The sequence below is a fragment of the Notechis scutatus genome, chromosome Z, assembly GCF_049901735.1.
Source record: "Notechis scutatus isolate UNSWTSFEM ecotype Mainland chromosome Z, rNotScu1.2, whole genome shotgun sequence".
In the NCBI taxonomy this organism is placed as follows: Eukaryota; Metazoa; Chordata; class Lepidosauria; order Squamata; family Elapidae; genus Notechis; species Notechis scutatus.
In genome coordinates, this window is record NC_142025.1 from 84,523,005 (window position 1) to 84,548,744 (window position 25,740).

General features: G+C 39.8%; 1 protein-coding gene across 6 annotated transcripts in view; it reads right to left on the bottom strand.

Annotated features, from left to right (window-relative positions):
- Nucleotides 1–24,085, bottom strand: part of MAP3K3 (mitogen-activated protein kinase kinase kinase 3) — a 55,262-nt gene extending 31,177 nt beyond the window's left edge. For 5 of the 6 annotated variants that reach the window (XM_026679847.2, XM_087946429.1, XM_087946430.1 and 2 more), the window contains exons 1-4: nucleotides 23,754–24,085; nucleotides 6,168–6,289; nucleotides 5,454–5,543; nucleotides 1,431–1,471 (exon numbers count right to left, since the gene is read on the bottom strand). In XM_026679847.2, the coding sequence (XP_026535632.1) occupies nucleotides 1,431–1,471; nucleotides 5,454–5,543; nucleotides 6,168–6,289; nucleotides 23,754–23,757 (257 nt within the window). In that variant the 5' untranslated portion in view covers nucleotides 23,758–24,085. The remainder of the gene's footprint in view (nucleotides 1–1,430; nucleotides 1,472–5,453; nucleotides 5,544–6,167; nucleotides 6,290–23,753) is intronic. The other variant, XM_087946432.1, reaches the window with a different exon arrangement.
- Nucleotides 24,086–25,740: the final 1,655 nt, after the last annotated feature.

The window sequence follows — 25,740 nt, forward strand, 5'->3', positions numbered from 1 at the left end:
ATAATCAATATGAGGTCCAAAGAGATGTCTATGCAAGTGAAAGAGGCTATCGTTAGACTGAAAGGAAGAAGACAAAATAAATCCATCAGAGATTGCAAAAGCATCGGGAGTGGCCAAAACAACAGTTTGCCATTCTTAAAAAGAAGCAACTAACTGGCAGGCTCAGCAACACCAAAGAAGGCCTGGAAGACCACAAAAATGGATGACCGCAGAATTCTGTCAGTAGTGAAGAAAAACTCTTTCATAATGTTAAGCCAGGTCCAGAACATTCTTGAAGAGGCAGGAACCTCATTGTCAAAGTCTACAATCAAATGACAGCTTCATGAGAGTAAATATAGAGGTGGAAGTCACAGGTAATACTCAAGAAGAATTAGACTTTGCCACCTAAAAAAGCCTGCCCAATTCTGGAATAAAATTCTTTGAACTAATGAAATGAAGATTAACTTGTACCAGAAGGAATGAGAAGAGAAAAGTCTGGAGAAGAAAAGGAACAACTCATGATCCAAAATATACCACATCATCTGTCAAACACATATTATCACAGGGTCACATATCGCTGCCAGTGAAACCAGGTCACTGGTATTTGTTGATGACCTGGCTGCTGATAAAAATAGGAGGATGAACTCAGATGTGTAGAAGGCTGTATTCTCTGCTTAGATTCAGCCAAATGCTAAAAAATCTGATAGGATGGCGCTTCATATTGCAGATGGATAATGACACATAACATAGCACAAAGCAAAGTTGCCAAGAGTTTCTCTAGGCAAAAAAACCCCAAGGTGGCGGGATATTCTTCACTGGCCAAGTCAGTCACCTGATCCGGTGCAATACAAGGTTCACTTACTGAAGGCAGGACTGAAGACAGAAAAATCCACACACACAAAAAAAAAAACAGCTGAAGGCAACTGCAGTAAAGTATGTCAAAGAGGAAATTCAGCATTTCTCATGTACATGGGTCCCAGAAATTCAGGCAGTCACTGACTGCAAAGGATTTCCATTCAAGTATTAAAAACAATCCTTATATTTGTAGTTCTGTTAGTTGTTACCATAAATGGGAGTGAGTGTATTAAAACAGCTGTCATTTTTCAATAGTTAATGCTACACTTTTGTCAAACCCCATGAATTAAAGCTGGTAGTCTTCCTTTCACTCATATCTTGAGTTTCATTTCAAATACAATGTGGTGGTGTGTAGAAGCCAAATACTAAAAAACTTATCACTGTCCCAATACATACAATCCTGACTGTATATCTGAATTGCAGTAAGATATATATATATAAAAACAAATTAATAATAATAATAATAATAATAATAATAATAATAATAATAATAATAATAATAATAACAATAACAATAATAACAATAATAATAATAATAATAATAATAATAATAATAATAATAATAATAATAATAATAATAATAATAATAATCTTACCGCCTTTCCCCATTATGTTCAAACTTTATCCTGATGTCACTCTGCCAAAACAAAAGTATTCATATTACCTATTAAATACTTTGATAATTTTTATTCAGTTTATAATTAAGGTATCTCAGAGGAAATTTTATCATTTAAATGTGTTACTAGTCGCCCAGCATAGAACCCAATAAAAACAATTAAAATCATATACAGACAGGTCAGGCTAAAACAATTGTAACAAGAAACTACAAAAGGGTTCCCCAAATACATAGTTCTAGATCTGAGACCAAAGCCAGGTTCAAGAGCTTTCCAGAATGCCAGGACAAAGGGTACTGCCTGTAATTTGGAGTGGGGGAGATCTGTTTCAGAGGGCAGGGATTAAGACAGAGAAGGTATACTTCCTGAATACCTAAGATGACAATGTTTAATAGTAGGGATGTGGAGCAGACCACTCTTCCGGAATGTACCAAGTGGGCAGAGACAATTGGAGATAGACAGATTCTCAGGTATGTAGACCTTAAGTCATGCAGAGCTTTATAGGTAATAACTAGCATTTTGAATTGTACCTGGAAGTTGACTGACAACCAATGCAGATTTCATAGCAGCAGTGATACATGGACATATTCAACAGTGCCTGTTATTGGTTGCGCCATTACAGAAGCTGCAGCTTCTGGATGGAAAACAAGCTCCATGTAGAACACTGGAATAATCTAGTCATGAAATCACCAGGGCACGAGTAACTGTATGAAGGATTTCTGATTATTTATTAAATAATTACTTATTAAACAACTGATTCCCACAACACTGTCAAACTATTTAGAAAGGCAGTATTATCATCATTATTCTCATCCTCCCTATTACCTATCTCCTTATCTTCTCATGACTATAACTTTGTTGCTTGTATCTTACAATTTATATTGTTTAGTATCCTAGTATGATTTATGTTGATTGCTTATTTAGTATCCATGACTATCACTAAGTGTTGTATCTAAGGTTTTATAATGAATGTATTTTTACAATGACTATAACAATCTACCACTATTATTGTACATATACTGAGAGCTTATGCACCGGAGAAAATTTTTGTGTGTGTCTTATCACTTGGCTGATAAAGAATTCTATTCTATTCTTATCAAACGTACATGCTGCCATCTTACCTAAATGTGACTCTAGCAACAAGATAACATTAAAACAATAAATATTAACATTAAAATTGACTTAAAAATGAACAAAGATGGAAAGGAAGAGAATAAAATTGCACAGGGGGAGGGAGTGGACATGGCACAACTAGCACACAAGATAAATCTGTATGAAGGCTTCCTGGCAACAATTGCCATCAGCTCCTTGATTCTTTGATTTTATGATTAAATTAATTCACCAAGCCAATCCAGGTTTCTGAAAAGTATCTGACACCTTCTTGTTCAGATGAGCAAATGATACCAATCCTAACATTTCTTGCCAAAATGCTTTCTTCGCTCAACATTTCTTGTAAAACCCAAGTAGTTTCTAGCAATAGCAGAGTTATATACTGCCTCACAGTGCTTTTACAGCCCTCGCTAAGCCAGAGGTAACCAAACTTTCAGACCTCAGGGACCACTAATTTCATAATTTTAAATCCCGCAGACCACTCATATGAATCCAGCATGCCGCTCGCTGAAGCGCCTGGATTCCCAGTGACGGGATGGGGTCCTTCAGGCACTTAGCTTGGCTGCCTATTTCTGCAACCTTAAACACTCAAGAGTCATTTGGACACATTTCCCACAGAAAACAAAACACCGGGATCTCTCATGTCTCTCTCAGTATCTATATTTCTCTCTTTTTCATCTCTCCATCTCTCTCAGCATCTCTCTCTCTCTCTCTCTCTCTCTCTCTCAGCATCTCTCTCTCTCTCTCTCTCTCTCTCTCAGCCTCTCTCTCTCTCTCTCTCTCTCTCTCTTTCTCTCTCTCTCATCTCTCCCCTCTCTTTCTCTGTCTGTATCTCTCTTTCTCTCATCTCTCTTTCATTTTGATTCTCCGGCGCTCTCTGCGTCTCGTGGGCACTTCTTTGGCCTTTGTTGGTGCTGGACGCACCTCGATCGCTTGGGGAGATGCATGGCCTGCTCTCTGCCCTGGGACATTCACCCGACGCAGCTACAGCCAATGCTCCATGTCCTAATGGGCTCCAGGAGGAGAAGGGGACACCATCTCCCCCATTGTGAAGCGCACTAATGTGAGCAGTGAGCAGGACATGGAGGCGCCAACAGCAGTGGCAGAGAGAAATGGCTGGGTCGGCAAGGTATGTGCAGCACCAAAAACAGCTGGAAGAAACACCCGCGAAATCCAACAAGAGATGAAGCTTCACTCCTGCTCTGGAATATGGAGTGAGTCTGCATCCCCTGCGCTTCTCTTCTTAGGCCAGGCGAGGAGTGACTGGGAGGAGAGGGTGAGGGGTCAGGCCAGCCAGTGTTAGGTTCAGCCGACAGGAAGCCACAGCAGGGGGACAAAAGAGCCATGGGTTGCCGCCACCCGTTGCTTCAGACCACCAGCACTGCTACCCCCCTTGCCGCAACAGCACCATTACCTCATTCCAGCCGGCAAGGGCTGTGCTACTCCTTGCATGTTGCACCTCCTGCAAGGTTGCAAGTTACACGTACCTCCCTCTACAGCAGAGGCTTCCAGCCCTCTATGGCAGGGGTCCCCAACCGCCGGTCCGCGGACCGGTACTGGTCCGCGGAACAAGTCTTACCGGGCCGCTGGTTGCTGGGCACCGCCATCTTTTTGGTAAAAAGTGCTTCCGGTGAGCTTTTCCGGGTAGAAAGCTCACCGGAAGCACTTTTTCATCAAAAAAACATGGCGCCGCCATCTTTTTTGACGAAAAAAGATGGCGGCGCCCAGTTGATGCCGGTACCGGGCCGCGGCGTCAAAAAGGTTGGGGATCACTGCTCTATGGGCTGCCTGGCCAGTCCCATATTCCAGAGCTTCAGTCACAGGACTGGCCCATTGGACATCCCAAAGCAGCTCCTCCACCTGGGTGCACTGTGGACCACCAAAATTTTCTTGCAGGCCACCAGTAGTCCACAGACTACCAGTTGATGACCTCTACTTTAAGAGTTTTAGAATCAGGATATTGCCCCCAACAATCTGGGTCCTCATTTTACTGACCTTGGAAGGATGGAAGGCGGAGTCAACCATGACCTGGTGAGAATCAAACTCTGACAATCAGCAGAAATAGCCTGCAATCAGCCTGCAATGCTGCATTCTAACCACTGTGCTATTCTACAATGTGCTCTAGGTGGAGCTGCTCTTAAACAGTATCCAAAAGCTATAACTAGTTCTCAATGCAGCAATGCTGGCAGTTATACACTGTGGTGCACTCAGGTTATACTTTTATAATTAGCTATACTGGCTTCAAATGTGTTTCAAGGTGCAATCCAGGAGTCTGTCTGTCCCCTATAAAGCCTGTCATGGCATAGGTCCAGGTTATTTGTGGGATCTCTTTTGTTTCTAACTATCCTGCAGATCTAAGAGAGGCATAGTACTAGCCTGTGAATTAAAGAGTATCACCTTGTGGAGATCCAGAAAGCAGCCTTTTGTGTCACGGTCCTAGCCCTCCTGTTATTCAGAAAACCTTGAAGACATGGATGTGTTCTCAGGCATTAGAGTCAGACTGTTAGTTGGAATCTGTTATTGTTCCATACGTATCAAATATGTTTTGTACCCTGACTGTCATTAATTTTTGATGTTATATAATATTATGATGTTAGCTGACCAGAATTCCTGAAGTGTGATGGGCAGCCACATAAATTGAATGAATGAATAAAACCCTGCATTCTACCTTTAACAATTAGTTCTATAAAAACACAGTCCTGGATTTTCTTTCAGAGTATCTCACATGTTTACTTCTGGATATAACAAAAGATCTGAAACTAAGGTATGCTTTTCTATTTGGAGAAATTTGGGAAAATGCTGCTTTTCATTTTAGTTCTTTCAAATTAATGCTATTTGCACTATTGTAAAATCTATACTGCTGCCTAAACAGTGAACATTAGAAAGCATTTTTACCTGTGACTTTTTTTCCTCTACTGCAAGACTATTTTGTTTTCTTATCATAAGGTTGTTGAGGAGACCTGGGTTGCTGGCACTGTGTTTTTTCTTAAAGAAGGGGAAAAAAAACTCAATTATTTATTTGGAAGATAAAAAGTCAAAGTTGTATACATGAATGAGAAATGTAGGGGCGAGTGTATAGAATGGATGGAATATATTTGTGAAACAACCTTAAAGGTATACTAGTAGGGAGTATCTGAGCACAGAGAGAGAGAGAGAGGAATGGAAGATATTTGTGTGTCTGTGGAGATATTCGTGGGAAGAATGGAGTAATTAATATCTGGAATATTTCCCATCCTGACGATATTCCCAATTTCTTGAGCTTTGTAGAGCTCTCAATATAGAATTTATTGGAGAATTTTGAAAAGATCAGGACATCAGAACACAAACGGCACAGCTATAACTTGACCATAGTACATGCTAATACTATCCAGCTTTCTTGAATTATCTTTGATAACACAATCCCATCGTCTCCAAACTGACAATGTATGATAGAATCTTTGGGTTCTCCAAGGCATTGGGACAGAGTAAAATATGTTACTGAGGTTGCTAAGAACTCTGGGTCTAGCTGCAGAAAGGTAATGTGACTAGAGGAGTTAATTCCTGAGCAATGTTTCTACCAGCCAAACGTACGTATGATAAACAAGATTCTACTTATCAGGAATGTATTACCTGTCTATTGGAATGTGGAGAATCTTTGTTCTTCATGCTATCAAAACCAGACAGTCTGGGACGCCGGCTCATTTGGAGGGCAACCAAGTCCTTCATGATAGAATTCAAAGCCTCCTGTTCATCTGAAACAATAAAAGGAAGGATTTGCAATGACTGATCTATTTTTGGAAAGAAAAGTTTCCTACCCCCACTTTGTTTTGTATATTATGGGATGGGCCATTTGCAACATCCCATGGTCACGTGACCTGTTTTGCAACACTTTTGCCAAAAAACGGCACCCACTTCCAGTTTGGCAAAATTGTACTATAGCAAACCATAGTTTCTCTTAATGACTACAGTGTTTGCTTAATGACCACCGAGTCCACTTAACAGGTACAAAAATGTAAAACCAGATTGATCCAGTGACTGGCCCATTTTACAACTTATAACCACACTCAATGGGCAGACTCCATTACAGTTATAACTCAAGGACTACCCATATTGCTTCCTCTTCAGTACTATAAACACCTGTCTTTTCTTGAAAATATTTTATCTAGTTCTAGGTATAGAAGCAAAGACACAAAACACTACTTTCCAATATTAATATTACATCAAAAAAATTGAATATTACAATCTGTGAAAAAGTTCATAATTTGGAGTATTGAACAAAAACTTCATGTATTTATAGAATATTAGTAATAATTGGCCTAACAACATTTGACAACTTTCAATCTTGAAATTAACTTTTTACTGAAGGAGCAGCAAGAAGGAAAAGAGAATCAATATGTTTTTATATGGCCTAGATTTAATTCACCACTTATTCATATAAATTATTAAATCATAATATTGCAATTGAAGAAAAACATAATTTTAATAGCCTGAAAAATGATTTCACTTTAATTTTATAAACAAATGTATATATAAATCTAAAGAGAGATGTAAGTTTCAGATTTTTTTTCTCTGAGTTATGTGTAGTTTATTTTTTGTATTTTATGAGGTTTTTTTTAGATTTGCCAAAGTTTTAGGTCCCCTCCTCCCAGTTTTTTTTTTCCTTGATATTATTTGTATTTTCTTTCCTCTCTCAGTAAGTAGTTACTTTATATAATAGGTTAGTTTTCTTTTTTATAAGTATATAGTCATTTATACAATGGTAAAATAATCATATTGTTTTTTAGTTTAAATGTAACTTTTCAAAATAATAACAATACATTAAATGTATATTCCCTGGCAAAGGCTTGGGTGAAGAGCCAGATCTTTATAGATCATCTAAACCAGGGGTCCCCAATCCCTGAGCCATGGCCCGGTACTGGGCTGTGGCCCATTCGGAACCAGGCCATCAAACAGCACAAGTGGTGGGTGCACCCGTGATTGCATAAATCTCTATTTGTGTAAGTGGAGGGTGCATGTGCCTGATGTTTGTGCAAATGGAGCTGTGTGCAAAAGTGCATGCACCTGCCACTCACACAGAACAATCCCCCCCGTGCTGGTCTGCCAAGCTGGAAAGGTTGAGGATGGCTGTTTAAAGGAACAAAAGAATGGGGGCCATCCAGATCTTTTGGGGAAATCTGGTTCCAAAGGACCGCTACTACCTACAAAGAAGATACCAAACACTGCAGGGAACAAGAAACACCAAATGCTATTTCATTTATGCTTTAATGCTCTAATATGAACTGAGTATACAGACTACTTTTATTACCTAATCATAGCATGTAAATCTAACCAAATAGACCAGAAGTGGAGGGTAGAAGTTGCTTTCTCACAAATTCAGCCATAAATTAAGGGGCAATGCCTGCTCAACCACAGAAATTTAGGAGCACTGAAAACAAATCATTTTCTGCTTATAATAATGTCAAATTATTTTATTTTAATTTACAATACTTACAACTTGCTCCAGTTCCAAGACTCTGTATGATGTATCACATCAACAATTTTGTTCCTTATGCCATCCTTCTTGTAAACTTGCAGGATTCTTTTTCTTTCATCATGTACATGTATACATTTGAACTAGATTGTAATGTTTCTTTATGTCATATGTACGTGTGCATGTGGGTATATGCAGAATGGTTATCTTTTGAGAGCTGAATGCAATGAAATTTCATTTTAATGTATGCTGATTAGTGTACATTTAAACTGACAATAAAATTCTATTCTATTCTATTCTATTCTATTCTATTCTATTCTATTCTATTCTATTCTATTCTATTCTATTCTGCTCAACAGAAAAGTTAAAAAGTTATATTCAAATCAAGATAAAAACAAAACAAAACCAAAAACTGAAATCTTTAATAGGTGCTTATAATCAGTCAGATGATACCAAAAGTTCAAGGAGATAAAATAGCTTTAATTTGTTTACAGAACATTTCATAAGGTGAAGCTATTCAAGAGAAGTCATGGCATTTTACAGTTCATGAATCTTAGGAGGGAGGAAACTTTCATTAGGATTCCTTTCAGACAGGAAGACTCAATTCTTGCAAAACATTGCTTGAAATATCTTGCTGCAATACCATTTGGGGTTTTAAAGATAATGACCTGCTGTATGAATTGGGCCCAAAAGTCCACCAATAATCAATGCAACATTTTGCAAAAGCAGCTTCCAGGACATTTCCCAAAACCTCTCATTTTTTAAAGTTAAACTGAGACCAAGTTCTATACATTGATCCCTATGAAAAGATGATTTCTTAGTCTTTAATTTCTTGTATTAGGATCAGGATTAGCTCAATAACTAAATCAAAGAATCTGTCCTTTTCTCTCTCTGCAGCTTTCTCAGACTAGTATTTTATTACTACAGTTTTGGTCTTATCATTTTTTCCTTGTATTGTTTCCCCAGGGGTGATAAGTAGTACTTATTTGGGAGCACTTTATTGATTGAACTAACGTATACACATTGGAATTAAATTGCAATACAAAATGCCTTTGACGCAAAATATATGGGTTATTTTAAAAAGTAGAAATTTTCTTGCTGAGGTTAGTGCTCCATCCAAAATGGCATTTAACCTTGATTATGCTATCAAGATTATAGTATCTCAGGACCATCCAGTCTCAACTGGTCAGTGCCCATTCTTCCATTCCCCCACCATCACAACCGACGAAGCTTCTTGGATGAAAAGCAAAACATTTTATTCTTCTTCCGCAAGGAAAAAAAAACAGCCAACTGCTTTTTGAAAAAAGCACCTTTGAAACCTGAATTGGAACAAAGCAGCCTGACTGGTCAGTTTAGATGAGAGCTAAACACTAAAAGGAGTTCCCCAGAACTTAGATCAGGTTTACATGATCCTCGACTCCTGTGTGGGAGAAATCAATGCCAGTCTGGGCAACAGAAAGAAGCAAGCTCAAAGTCTCACTATTGCGCCTTCTCCCCATTCATGATGGCTGAGACTGAGTTGGGGGAGGAGGAATCCATCCAAATTAGGGATGGCAGGTGCTGACAAAGAATGAGTACTTTGCTTTTTTTCTGCAGAGAGTTTGCCAGGCCAAAATTCCCCCCTGGGTATACAGGAGAACCACCATACCGAGTGCAAAGTAGAGGCCTAGGGAAAAGACAGCAGCACCTCTTGAAAGAGTTCACAGGAGGAGCTATTCAACCACTAAATAGGCTTCATTCCATCTGAATCAAGGTACACTGCTGAAAATTTCTGTTACTCTGACTTTACCCAATAGACAAAAATAAATGCTCAAGCCTTCAGTGGACTCTGGAGCAACCGCTTTGCTGATTTCATAGAATTAGAAAGTTTTGAAGCATTGCAGATTCCGTAAGGCTTACTATTCCTGTGCAAGTAGAAACAATAGATGGTTAGCCCTTAAAAACAAGTCCAATTACACAAGCTACAACTATTAATTGCAAAGCATACAGAACAGTTTCCTACTTTTATCATGTATGCACCATCTTCACATCCTAATCATATTGGGATTGTGCAATAAACCGTGCAATAAATATATATATATATAAAATACAGCACCATAATTTACTAACCCCAATGGTGTATTTGAATTTGTCAAATGCTGTCAAAAACTTCATACCCTTCCTCAATTCTGATGGGATTATATACATTTTGAAGGATCAACTTGGTAAATATATGCACACTTTGCAACCTATCCAATAAGTCCAATATTACTGGTACTGGATAATACTCTCTCATTGTTATGACATTAAGCACTTTGTAGTTGTGAACGGTCCTCATTGGGATCTCACTGATTGGGTTTGGGGAACCAGGATCTTGCTTCTTATGGACAAAGAGGATAGGTGCTGAAGCTGGTGACTTTAGGAGTCTAATAAAACCTTTTCGCAGATTAGAATTGAAATATTGCTTCAAAATTAACAGCACCTTAGCTGCCATGCGATATCGCCTCTTTGCTGGGATTTTAATCCCTGGGACCAAATAGATCACACAGTATTTGCAACAGTTAGATTTCTTGGGTTATTGCATTTTCATAGATGGAGTCCAAATAGATCCCCAGAAAGTGCACAGAGTGTTCTCATTGCAGGCTCCCAAAAATACAAAGGATGCTCTGAGTTTTTAAGGCTTTGCAAACTTTTACACAAAGTTTATTCCTACCTTTGCACATAAAGTTAAACCTCTAACTCAACTGTTAAAAAAAGAGATTCTATTTGCTTGGACAAGCACAGAGCAGGTGGCACTTGAGGAGTCAAACAATTACCACAGCCCCTTCTTCAAAACCCCAATCCATTCAAGATTAATGTCTAGTTTTGCGTTTCCAATATGGCTACAGGAACAGTACTCTTACAGGAGACCCCAGAGGGGAAACCATCTTTTTCCTTGTGCATTTTACTGCAGAGCATCCCTTCCCCATAAAGAAAATATGATATTTTAAATAAAGAACTGTTAGAAATTAAAACAACTTTTGACCAATAGAGACATTTCTTAGAAGGGGTGTGTTGGTCAATATCAACCATAAGAATCTGGAAATGCTACAGTAGACTAAGTCATTATATCTGAGGCAAGAAGATGGAGTCATTTTTTTCTCTTGCTTTGACTTTACATTACATATGTACCCAGCTCAAAGAAATTGATGCTGGATGCAGTGTTCCATAAACCTGTGTAATAATGAACACCCCAGACCCTGGTTATTACAAGGATTTTACAACCCTTTAACTTTTGGAAAATTCTTGCAGAAGCAGCTAACAAGGTATTGGGGGTATCACTAATGCCTCAGGATTTATTTGCCATCAGCCATCTCTCGACCAGTTTTCATGGGCCTAGATGGATAATCTAGGGAGTCCCACTAATACTGTATCACCTTATATTCCACTATTTTCGGTGGAAGAAAGGGACTTGAAGCTCACAGAATAGTGGTATGTGCCTGCATCTTTGAGGGAGGAGGTTTTTCTACCTTGCCATGATAACCAGACAGCAGGGCATGGGTGTATACGTTAAAGGTGCCGCCCAGAACATTAAGAGTCTTTTGATGACATAAAATAGCAGATATCAAAGATTTCCCTTTCCCTGAATTCAAATGTTCCTGGGAAAATACAGCTATGTGCATGTCCCTGACTTGGTGTGGCATTTCCATCAGCGTTTCCCAGAAAAGCCATAGCCTCCCAAACTCCCAGTTCCTTTCCATGCACCGGAACCGCCTGAGGAATCTAAGTAAAGGAGTTAACCAGTGGGACCCTCTGGAGGGAGACATGTCTTGATGCAGTCCAACCATCCGCTTCAGGCCTTCACTTCCTGATAGAGATGGGAGAGGAACATGCTGATCATCTAGATATTTTCCAGACAGCAGCACCTGCTCCAACGGATACTTCAGATATGGGGGTGGATTCCTTTGAACTGGCTTCATTTCCATCCCTCCCTTATTTTTGTGAAAACTCAGACAATGAGGGTGCCACGAATAAAGGGAAGGGCTGTTTTGAAAGGAGGGTAATGTTGGAAAGACACTAGCAGAGTCAGGAGAGAAGTCAAATGGGGAATTAGTCTGATATTCCTATCTGGCCACAAGAGGATGAAGTCTGACCATGCTTGAATGTTGCTGAACCTTATCTAGTCTTACCCACGTGCAAACCATCAGTCTGAAAAGATTTCTGTGTATAGGTAGTTAATTGAACTCTTCATGTGTGAATCTGATTGTTCATGCCTGACAATTAGTGGTATTCAAAACTTTATGCTCTGCCTAAATGCAAATAGACATACTGATGATGTTGTCTCTTTCTTCCATCTTAGAAAACACTGCATATATTTGAAAAGCATCAAGAAAATATTTCATTTTAAGTAGAATGTAATGGTGGAATGCTTAAAAAAACAGTAAGATTTGTATGTATCCTGTCAATACAAGCTGTAAACTCTACCTCTATTTGATTGTCATTTTTAATCTTAATTTGTTTTATTTTCTTTGGCTGTCCATAAACAGTTATTAATGCCAATATTCTGACTTACTATAAAAGCTGCTAACCTTTTGTATAATTTTGATGACTTTCAAAAGCTTTTTTTACAGAATCCAGTTTTTATACAGATTAAATAGTCTATGGGCTTTACTCTCACCTTTTCATCGTTCCCAAAGCCTTGGGGGGTGGGGGGTGGCGAGCCATCCTTGATCTAAAATTTCTCAACCAATTTGTAAAATACAGACGATTTAAAATGCAGACTCTGCATTCTATTTTAGAGAGCATTCGGGAGGGCGATCTCCTCTCTTCCACTGATCTCACTGAGGCTTACCTCCACATCCCAATTTGGCCTCATCATTGCCAGTTTCTCCATTTCTGTTATCAGAATACCCATTACCAGTATCGAGCACTTCCCTTCGGCCTCTCATCGGCTCCAAGGGTCTTCACAAAGGTCCTGGCAGCATTGATGGCATCTCTGCGTTCTATTCCAGTGAGCATCCAATGCTACTTGGATGACAATTACTTAGAGTGACGGAAGGAATGACCCCCCCTCCCCCCCGAAAGGGCCATTTACCAGTAGAAGGTTGTTGCCTGCCAGATGCTTCCACCCGTTGGTCTTGGCGTTGGAAGTACGGCCTCTGAGAGCGGGGGAAGCAAGATGAGGTCTCTGCTCGGAAGGCAGGAGGGCGATAAGGAGCAGGGCGATAGTCGGCTTTCTTCCCAGAGGAAGAGAGAATTTTACGTTTATCTCTGGTTTTGATGAGATAACGTTCCAGAGCATCGCCAAAAAGCTTATCGCCTGTGAATGGAACTGAAGCCAGCTTCCATTTTCGGCATGACTCCGCCTGCCAATTTCGGAGCCATAAAAGTCTTCTTGCTGCTAAAGAAGATGCCATGGCTTTGGATGCAAATTTGGTGGAATTGAGAGTGGCATCCGCAATGAATTCCGCCGCTGCGATAATCTTATTAAGGTCTTGGTGAGACTGAAGATCAGAAGCAGGCAATCTATTCTGGAGTTGGTGCAGCCACCGTATGGATGCCCTCATGAAAAAGGATGCTGCTGTTGAAGCCCAAACAGCTCAAGTAGCGGCCTGGTGATTGCGCTTGAGGGGCTGTTTGGAACGTTTATCATCCGGTTTCAGGATATCTTCTGGCTCCGTGGGAGTGCCAGAAGATGAGAACGAGGCCAGAACTGGAATGTCAACAGAAGGCACTGCCAGGGCTTTGTCCAGGGCTGCGCTGACGTTGTAGAAACGCTTATCCAGAGAAGATGGGCAAGGACCTGCCGAAGGGGAAGCGCACTGTTCCTTGACCATGTCCAGGAACAAAATGGGAGAAGGCATAACCTCTGCATGCACTACAGGCTTGGAGAAGAGTGAATCCCCTTGGCTAGAGGAATTTCCTTGTGGCTCGGGAGCCACTTCCTCTGGTGACAGCTTGGCAGTGACCAAGGCCTTGCTGAGTAATGGCCTGAAGAGAGTAGGTTTGAAGACCAATGCAGAGGATGTCTGCTCTGGGCGAGAATCCTCTTCCTCTGAAAGATTTTGGTCAAAAATCTCACCCTCTTCACACTCTGAATGAGAGGAGTAACTGTGTTCAGATGGTGAAGCCCTTCCTTCCTCATCAACCTCCTCCCATTCTGGTAGAGAAGAATGGACCCTGAGGTCCTGGGGCCTGTGTAAATCAGGGTGATGAGGCAAGGAACCTATAGATTGAGAAGGAGAAGGGCTTGAACTCTTTCCAGAGGTTGAAGAATTTGCTTGAAGCCTTCAGCCAATCCCTGCCTAATGGCCAATGAGACAACATCTTGTATATCCCCTGGTCTATGCTCAAAGGTAGAGGCAGAAGGCCGAAGGCCCACTGCTGTGGAAGTGAAGGTGGCTTCAGGCCTAGATTGAGGAGAGGTTCAAGGCCTGGAGGGAGGGGGAGGAGCATAGGGCCCAGAAGCCTGTCGGAAATAAGGCCCAGATCTGCTTAGATCCTGAGGATCTGATTGTACTGCAAGAGCCTCAGGAGACCAAGATGGAGGATGGAAAGGCTCATAGATAACTTCTCCTCCCCTGGGAGGGCTTGGCTGGGGCCCACGAGTATCACCTGAAACATGCTGTAGTTGCACTCCCTTCTGTTGAATAGTTCTGTTGAACTGCCTCTCTAGAGCTGCATGTCTGCGCTTCTCTGCCCTCAGCTCAGCCTGAGTTGCCTACTTAGGGGCTAGAGCCTTAGCTCTGATTTTAGCAGCCACCTCCCTCTGGACTAATTGGGTGCGTTGCCTACGTCTTTTTCTCTTATTGAGCTTAAGGGACTGTTCCACTGGGGGGGAAAGCTCTGCCTGAGCCTTATCTTGCTCCATTTGTAGAATAAAGGCTCTTCCGTTGGAAAGAAACTGTTTAGAATTTTTTTCTATTAAGCCCCTTAGGGTATAAAATGGCCCCCGGGCTTACAAAATGGCCGCTCACCTTGTGGTGGAAGGCTTCAATCCAAGATGGCCACTGACTAGAGGAAACAGGCTCCGAGATCGAAAAATTGCTCCTTAGGCTATACAGAGCCCCGAGCGAAGTCAGCAAGGGAAAAACGTAGCATCCGGCCACACAATCAGCTGGCTTGTGCTCTTATCGGTTTGTTGATCGTTTTTACGATCGCTCCAAACTGCAGGCGTGGGGAAGGTCTACAGATGCTGCCCAGCTTGCCTGCACAGAGCTCTGGTAATGCTGCTCCCAACGTTGCAGGAGAGAGAGCCCTGCTCTCCTGGAAGAGCAGCTGCCCAGATCCCTGGGAGCTGCTTGAAGCGAAGAAAAAAGTACTGAAGATCGCTGGTGATTGCTATCTAACAGAATGCTTTCAGAGACACAGCTACTGACTGAAAGGAGCTGAGTCAAAAGCTGGGGTCTCTCCCGGGGGCTGGCTTTTATATCTTAGTACAGACTCAGTTAAATGACATCATAGGAATGAGTCAACCCATCCTGGGCTCTCGATGCAGCATGGAGGAGAATATAAGGATTATTTGAAAATTGGAGACAAATAGTGTATGTCAACAGTTTTGTGTACTGAATCCAAAAGCAGATATATATTTAATGTCGATTATTTATAGATAACTATAATTATGGATTTCATTTATTGATATATTTATTGTACAACTTTATATGTGCAGGTATGTAATAAATAAATATAAGCTCTATGTGTTTTTGTTTCTGTTTTTAGCTTTCTTTTTTCTTTGCTTTTTGGATTTAATTAAAAAAGAAAAAAAATCCTAGATAGCAAATAGGAACATATCCTCTTTTACACAGGTTTTCACAGACCTGCCGCTATGAAAACAAAAACTGATGAAAATAATAATATGAGCAGTTAAATAAAAACTGATATAAGTTATATAGAATTCATAGGCAGTCAGATGCTACTGCATGGACAAATCATTCTACACTACATTTTCTTTCCAATTCTTAAGAGAGAGAAAAGGGCATATGTTGATATCCCTTATTTGAGAATCATTGGTAGTGGTTCATATGTTGGAGTAAAGGCAGGAGGACATAGGCTGAAGTCTACCTTGGCCATGGAAGCTCACTGGAAGCCATGGAAGCTCACTACCTTGGGAAGCCCAAATTATCAAAAAAGTAATAGATAAAATTAGGGAAATCAGACAGATCCAAAAACCGGTAGGTACTTTTGGAATAAAAGGGAAGATCCTGCTATTTTTTATTGCAATAGTAAAAACAACTTTGGTTAAATAGTTTCCAAGTATCAATTAGGTTTAATTTAGGAAGAGATACCATCTAAATCTGCAATGAGGCTCAATTAAAATACAAAGCCACTGAATACATACAAGTATGCCAGAGTTCTTTTGCTAACATTTAGATTCAATGCTTGGCATACAATCACATTCAAATCAGGGGTGGGATCCGACAGGGTTAACTACCAGTTCGGTCATTTACAAGGTTCGGTGATTTATGATGTGCTTCCCTGTACCCTGCCTGACGCGCGCCTGTAAATCGTCATCAGCATGCTGCGTGCAGAGAAGCAGCCTTTCCAAAAGCCTTTTTTTCCTGCTTTTTTAACTGCAGTTGTGCCTCGCACGGCAGCTGAAGTTGAAAAAAATCAGGAAATAAAGGTCAGGTAAAAAACATCAGCAGACATAGAACCGGTTCTATGTCTGCTGCTCTTTAGAGCTACCGGTTCTACAGAGGTGGACAGAACCGGTAGAAACCCACCCGATTCAAATATTTATTGAATAATAAATATTTTCTCCTAGTACAAATATAAAGTGCACATTTATCAGCAGAATTCTTGTGGTTAGAGTAAAAGGCCAGATTGAAAGATACATAGCTGCAAACGTATATCAGTTCAGAAGTAATCCTATGCAACTTTCAAGAAAGTATTTATATAACTATGTTTAGGATTGAAGAGTAAATCTCAAATTACAGATGGTCCTTGCTTAAGAGGGATGGTGCAGTGGTTCAAGGGTTAAGACACTGGGCTTGTTGGCTTGAAAGACGGCAGCCCAGATTCAAAAACCAAGTGCCACATGAGCTCCCATCCTTGTCCCAGCTCCTGCCAACCTAGCAGTTCAAAAGCATGCAAATGCAAGTAGATAAGCAGGTACCACTTTGATGTGAAGGTAACAGTGCTCTGTGACTTCATGCTGGCCATATGACTGTGAAAATGTCTTCCAACAGCGCTGACTCAATGGCCTTGAAATGGAGATGAGCACAGCCCTCTGTAGTTGGCAATGACTAGCAGAGTAAAATCCACAGGAACATCCTTTACTTTTTTACCTTGCTTAACAACAACTCCTTCAATGAATGTTCAAATTTAAGACAGCACTGAACAAGTTGTAATTACAACTGGCCATCATACTTATGTTTGCAGGTGGAATAATAGCTGAATGTATTAGCTGCATCCATCAATAGCTAGCAGCAATTAAGGAACATGCATAGCATGTTTGAAAGGAACTGAATTCTTAAAAAATATTATAGGCCAATTAATTTTAGTGTCTTTTGCAAGTATATTGTTTATATTTATATTCAGTATTTTTGTTGTGACCAGTCAAATGTCTCTGATCAGTGATCAAAGAATTTGAAACAGCTGAAAGAATAAAGGATAGCAATATATTCTATAGTTAGAAACCTCAACTGAGAAGATCTGCTTTTTATCCCATGTACTCTGCACTTCACATATAGCAGAATCTTAAGAACTTTATTCTCTCTAGTCTAATAAAAGGGGCAGAATAATTTTAGACAAGATACTGTCTCACATGGAAAACATGATTAAAAAGCAAAGATCACCCCACAGAAGAAAAGTCTTGCTTCAGGAAAGTAAGCGTAGTTTCTATAAAATTAATTCTAAGTTATTAAATTTTTCTTTGACTACATCAATTACTATGAGGAAAAATGTAGCAGACTTGATGCAGCATACAATATTGCAGTCTGATTTTTAAAGACCTTTGACAAAATACTTCATCAAATATTCCTAAATAAACTTAGAATGAGTTAATAACTGATTAAATGATTGTAGAAAAAATATATAAAGTTATGCATAAAGTGGGGAAAATTTATTTTGAATTTAAAACAAATAGCTCCATTAAATATTTATCTGAACAGTCTGAATTGCTTTTACAAGAGAAAACTGAAATTGTTTAAAGTGCTGTTTCCTTAAAAAACAATGGGAACCTGAGCTAAATATCTCTTGTTTTCATTCCAAGATCAAAAATATAGAAAGGATAGTATGTATATTTTCCATCTAATTTATAGAAAAAATGTCTGGGAAGAGTTTTTAAAATGTATTTCAAAAACAAAACAAAAGCTACCTGTTACAAAAGAAGATGTAACTATGTAACCCACTCATGCGGGCTCTCCAATTTCTATAGCAAATAATTTTAAAATTGAAGGTAAGTTACATTCTGGATAGGCAATCCAGGTAGGTAGTTGCAATCAATGCTCTGTTCGCCTAGAAAAAGTAGCAGAGTTCACAATGGCTTTTCAGCCCTGAGCAATAATGCTTATAAATCATAACTTTGTTCTAGCGTTTTGTGCTATCACCTCATCTATTCTAAGTAAAAGCAGCAGGAACACTATCCATTCTTGCTAATGAAATGGCTAGACTGAAAAAGATTAAGCAATCACCAACCCTGATACTAACAAAAGGGGATTGATTCAAAAGGGGATTGATAAGGTTAAATGATGCAAACTGGAAATAAATTCACCACAACTTTACAAACAAAATGTGTACAGGCATTGATTATGAGATAAGTGGATTCCTAGCTCTAAGAAAATGTTAATTCGATAGTAAAGGCAAAGGCAAAAAACAAAAAAACAAAACCAAAGCCACTGCAAATGATTCCACAGTTGTTGAAATTTATTTTTTTCTCATGAATCTACACTCAGTACTCCATAATGAGAAAGTGAAAACAAAATTTTAGAAATGTCTGTAAATTTATTAAATAGAAAAAATGGAAATATCACATTGGCAAAGGTATTCAGACTCTTTGCAACAACACTTGAAATTTAGCTCAGGTGCTTCCCAGTTCTCTTGATCATTGCTGACAGGTTTCTATACCTTGGAGTCTACTTATGGTAAATTAAACTGATTGGATGTGATTTGGAAAGCCACACCCTCTCTGCAGATGGCATCACAGCTGACAATGCATACTATGAGTGTAGCATAGCAAAGTCATTATACCAAAGGAACCGTCTGCAGAGCTCATAGGATTATTGCAAGGCAGAGATCTGGGGAAGGCTACAATAAAAATTTCTACTGCACTGAAGGTTCCTAAAGAGCACAGTGCCTCCATAACTCTCAAATGGAAGAAGTTTGGTATGACCTGGTCTCTTCCAAGAGTTGGTCGCCTGATCAAACGGAGCAATCGGGGGAGAAAGGCTTTAGTAAAAAAAGGTGATCAAGAACCCGATGGTCACTCTGACTGAGCTCTAGAGATCCTATATGGAGATGGGACAGAGTTTCCAGAAGCACAACCATCACAGCAGCTCTCCACCAACCTGGGCTTTATGGCAGAGTAGCTAGATCAGGATTGTCAAACTCGATTTCATTAAGAGCTGCATCAGGGTTGTGTTTGACCTCAGGGGGCTGGGTGGGCATGGTCGGGATTGGTGTGACCAGCTTGACATCACTTGTGTCAGGGACGCCTAGGATTTTGGCTGCGACGGCCTCCTGCAGCCCTCTGCCAGCAAAAATGGAACTTGGAAGGGCCATGTGTGGCCCTCTCAAGCTCCACTTTAGCTGGCAGAGGCACCATGGGCTAGTCCTTCGCTGTTTCCAGGATGGTCCCATGGGGCTAGATCCAGCCCATGGGCCTTGAGTTTGACACCCCTGGGCTAGATGGAAGCCTCTCCTCAGATGAACACATGAAAGTCAGCATGGAATTTGCAAAAAAAGCATCTGAAGTATTCTCAGACTGTAAGGAACAAAGTTCTCTGGTCTGAAGAAATCAAGATCGAAATGTTTGGCCACAATTCTAAACCAACCACCGCTCATCACATGCCTAATGACATCCAAACAATGAAGCATGGTGGTGGCAGCATCATTCTGTGGGAGTGTTTTTCAGCAGCAGGGATTGGGAGACTAGTCAGGGTTGAGGGAAAGCTGAATGGAGCAAAGTACAGGGATATCAATGAAAACCTGTTCCACAGTGCTCAGTATCTCAGAAAGTTCATTTTCCAACATGGCAAATATCCTAAGCATACAGTCAAGACAACATAGGAGTGGCTTAAGGACAAGTCTGAATGTCCTCAGATGGCCAAGCCAGAGCCTTGACTTTGAATCCTACTGAACATCTCTGGAAGGATCTGAAAATGGCTTTATACTGACAGTAGCCATCCAATCTGGCTGAGCTTGAGAATTTGCAAGGAAAAATGGCAGAAAATCCCCCAATTCAGCAGTGGAAAACTTGTTGCATTGTACTGAAAAAGACTCAGGGCTATAATTGTTGCCAAAGGTGCTTCAACAAAGTACTGAGTGAAGGATCTGAATACTTATGCCAATGGAATATTTCAGTTTGTTTTTTTAAATAAATCTCCAGAATTTCTAAAATTCTGTTTTCACTTTGTCATTATGGGGTACTGAGCGTAGATGAATGAGAAAAAAAAATGAATTTCAACAACTGCGGAAACTGTAGGCTGCAGCATAACAAAATTGACAACAGTAAAGGGGATATGAATACTTTCTGAATGTACTCTGTGTGTGTGTGTGTGTGTGTACATATATATATATATATATATATATATATATATATATATATATATATATATATATATATATATACACACACACACACACACACACACACATACACACACAATGTGTAAATATATACAGAGAGAGAGAAAGAAAGAGAGTAAGTGAATGAGTGAGTTTTGGCTGTTAAAGATCACTATGTGAAAGGAGGTGGTGTACAAAGGACACACAAAGTCATTCTGGGTCTGAAGTCACATCTGTATAAACTAAATCATTTCCCTTTTTTATTTAGAAAGGATAACTAGGTGGAGAATAATATAAAATTAGTCAGGATGTGGAGAATGTCATTACTTCATGAGATTTCATCCAATTTATTTTTAGTTAATATAGGGAAATTATAAATGCTATCACAGGTGTGCCAGAAATGCCTTAGCAACCACTGATGTCTGACTTCATTTGGTTATTGCACATTTCAATAATAAAACAGATCCCCATCAAAGAAAAATTATAAACTGTTTTTTTTAACCACAGAATGTGAAAACAAGCACAACTGCTTTTCTGCAAACTGAAGCATCCATATCCCAGTGCCCATGTATAGAGTGAAATAGGGCAGATGATTTATTATTATTATTATTATTATTATTATTATTATTATTATTATTATTATTATTGTTGTTATCATTATCATCATTAAACTTTCTCCCGTAGAAAAAAAGACGCACAGCCAGCAGCAAGGACTGAGACTGGAACAACTAACAACCAACAATACTAGGCTTAACAACTGTCTCGAAAAAGGCAACTATGATCTTATAATCAACGATCTCTCTTCTTGATTGGCAATTTCTATTCACTGGATGCAATACAGTTGAAGAACTTTACAACGTATTCTTACTAGAAATCAAAAGAGCCATCAAACTATATGTACCAATAACAACTCCCAAAACCAGGACAAACAGATTACCCATAACAATAAGGAAGCTTCAATCCAAAAAGAGATCACTCTGGTGAAAAAAACAAATCAAACACATTGCCAACTTCAAAAGCCGATACAAAAATCTATGCCACCAGATAAAAACTGAATGCACTAATTATCACATTAAACAAGAGGAAAACCTTCTACGCACAAATTCCACCCGTGCTTTCTACAATTTTGTAAACAACAAACTAAAAGACTCAAGGTCCATCCCACCCTTAAAAGGATCTAATGGCAAAGACTGCAATGACAACACCATCAAAGCAAACCTCTTTAACACATTCTTTGGCTCAGTATTTGTAAACAGCAATGGATCAAGCCCAGTACTTCCTAGTCAAACCACAGACAACTACAATGATCTAATACATATTGATTTTACAGAAGACATTGTTGAAAAAGCACTTCACAATCTAAAACCATCCCTATCTATTGGACCGGACAGAATATGTGCCTACTTCTTAAAAAAGCTATCTACTGCCATAGCCGAACCTCTAAGCATAATCTTTGAAAAATCTTTCAGGACCAGCTCCTTCCCAAAACTATGGTCACAAGCCACGGTCATCCTCATCTTCAAAAAGGGAGACCCCAGCCTAGTTGAAAATTACAGACCAATCTCTTTATGCTGCGTCACCTGTAAAGTCATGGAATCAATTATTAACCAATCCATTATCCTCCACTTAGAGACAAACAACCTACTCTCTAATAAACAATTTGGTTTCAGAAAAAACCTATCCTGTAGTCTGCAACTCTTACACTGCAAAAACATATGGACTACACAACTCAATCAGGGCAAAGCAATAGACACAATCTACATAGACTTCTGTAAAGCCTTTGATTCAGTGGTACACGACAAGCTACTCCTAAAAGTAAAACCTTATAGTATCTCTGGACACCTACATAACTGGATAGAAGCATTCCTGTCAAACAGACAACGAATGGTCAAAATTGGGAGCGTCCTATCAAATTCTGTACCTGTCAACAGTGGTGTTCCCCAAGGCAGTGTTCTAGGACCAAATCTTTTCATACTCTACATAAATGACCTCTGTGATCATATTAAGAGCAATTGCGTTCTCTTCACTGATGATGTAAAGCTATTCAACATCACAGACAATACTACTACCCTCCAAAAAGACCTTGACTATGTATCAAAATGGTCAATCAAATGGCAACTTCAAATCTCAACAAATAAATGCTCTGCCTTACATATTGGCAGAAAAAATCAGAAAATAAAATACAAGCTAAATAATCAAGACCTTGTTGATGATCCAAACTTTGTCAAGGACCTTGGAGTACTCATCTCAAATGATCTAAGTGCTAGAGCCCACTGTAACTACATAGCCAAAAAGGCATTAAGAGTTGTTAACCTAATCCTACATAGCTTTTTCTCTGGTAACATCACACTACTAACTAGAGCATACAAAACATTTGTTAGACCTATACTTGAATACAGCTCATCAGTCTGGAACCCATATCATGTATCTGATATTAACACAATTGAAAAAGTCCAGAAATATTTCACAGTAAGAGTTCTCCACTCCTCTACTCATTGCAGAATACCTTATGCCACCAGACTTGAAACTCTAGACCTAGAAAACCTAGAACTACACTGCCTGCAATAAAATCATACATTGCAATGACTTACCTGTCAGTTTCAACCATAACACAAGAGCAAACAATAGATACAAACTCAAGGTTAATCGCACCAAACTTGACTGCAGGAAATACGACTTCAGCAACAGAGTGGTCAAGGTCTGGAATACTCTACCTGACTCTGTGGTTTCTTCCCCAAACCCTCCAAAACTTTAACCTTAGACTGTCTACTATTGACCTCACCCCTTTCCTAAGAGGTCTGTAGGGGACGTGGATAAGCGCTTCAATCGTGCCTACCGTCCCCGTCCTCTTGTTTTTTATTTTTCTTATAAGTATCTCATGTATTCAAAACTACATTTATTCTTATACCTGTATTTTGTAAGCGATTGACAAATCAAATAAATACTAAAAAGGCCAAACCATTAGCAACTGTCTCCTCTTTTGACGTCAGCACCCAGCTTTTATCTAGCAGGGTTGAACAGACGCTTCGACTCTCCGCCAAGATCGGTCAGCTCTCCCTTACCCATTTTGGCGGTCGGGGCGGCGGGGCTGGGAGAGGTGCACCGGTCACTCGGCTCTCCTCCCTTCTCCTCCGGCTCCGCTCCTCTTCCTTCCGCCCTCACAGCAGCCACCTCCGCCGCCGCCGCCGCTTTCTCCTCATACCAAAGCTTTTGCCCAGGTACCCGCTTCAGCCACCTCCTTCCCAAGGCCCGAAACAAGCGGCTCCTCCTCCGTTCGCCTTCCGTCGATGTATCCTACTTCTTCCTTCAGCGACAGAAACGCGCTGAAATTCTATGCAAGTCTCTTGCGCCCACGCACGCGCAGTTCCTTCGGTGGACACTTAAAAAGGATTCTACCCTCGCGGCGCAAAAGCACGCGTGCGCATTCTCAAAAACCAGGCGGGGCTACTAATTTTTTTTCAGCTGCCAATTACTGTACCAGGGAGCGAGAGAGGGGTGGTTCTGTCTGTCAATCGTGGCGTGATAGACTTTTCTGTAGGTAGTCACCCGGACCTGCGGAAAACTCTTTTTGGGAAGGAGTGTCTGTGGAGATTCTCGGTCACTTTGGGATGACTATTCAATGGTGCGGGAGTGTATGAACGAATTTCCAGAAACTTGCAGACTACAAGAACCTATCCTTCCGTTCCTCCCACCATCCAGTCACAGCTGATGAAGCTTCTTGGATGGGAAGCAAAACTTCTTCCTGAAGGAAAAACAGCCCAGTTGTCTTTTGAAAAAGCACCTTTGAGAATTCTCAGAGGAATGCAAACTTTACGGATTAGAATTCTCATCTGGGTGACTGCTATGTAGTTATTTTGACAACAGTACTGAAAGTTTTGTTAGTACCTTCTGGGACCTTGTTCGATGTCCTTATTTAGTTTATATTTTGGGGGTTCCCTTATAATATTTTCTCCAAATCTGACCTGGATATCTTTTATCTTTTATAACTTTGCAGATAATTTTTTGTCAAAATCTAGGTTTTTCTTAACCCAGGGTGTAAGATCTTCCGATGTTCAGTAAAGACTGATGTTTCTTATCATAGTTTCTTTAGATTTTTTTGTTCCGCTTTTATTATTTTTATAAATAACTCAAAATAGTGAATATCCTCACTTCTTCCTATTTTCCCCAAAGCAACTGTGAGATTAGTTTGGTTTAAAGTAATTGGTCATCCAGCTAATTTTCATGCCTTTCACAGGACTAGAATTCATAGCCTCCTTGCTTTCTAGCGTTAACCAATAGTGGTTTTCAAGTGCTAAATTGATGCAAGTTCGTTTTTATATGCAGTATTAATCTAATGTTACTGAAGTTTTACATACCTCATAATTTTATTTCTATTTTTTCTCCTTTATTTCTTTACTCTCTTGGCTTTGCTTTCGGATATATTTTAAAATAAAAAACTAAGCTGCAAACCTGGAAAAAAGCAGGAGCTACACTTCCACCAGCATAAACATTCCAAATGTGTTATGTGCAGGACAGGACAATGGTACTGAAACTGTTTAAGGGACACACACTGCCTGGCAGAACAGCATTTTAAGGATGCTCTGTCAACTTTTCCCTTAATATCTACAGTTTATCACTCTTGACAAAAAAATTAAAAAAGCAATGTATCAATTCAATTCAGAATAGAGCTGGAAGGGACCTTGGAGGTCTTCTAATCCAGCCCCTGCTCAAGCAGGAGACCCTGTATCATTTCAGACACTTTTCTATGACTTAAGTGTAGCTGAAGTTGTACCATTTAATCCACTTTGGTACTATTTTTATTTTTTAGATTTATATCCCACCTTTTCTCTCTTGGATATGCAGATATTTAGGAAATCCTCCCTTACTAATCTATCCTTGTATTCATGTTGCAGAAATAAGTCAAGTGTGCAATGATCACTTAGACATTGGTTACCTTGGAAACCCTTTTCTATTTGCTTATGTTGGGAATGAAGCTATCCAAATGATTGTAAAATCGATATCCACATGGTTTTTAACTGAAAGTCTCAATAGTTTGCAGATGTTTGAAAA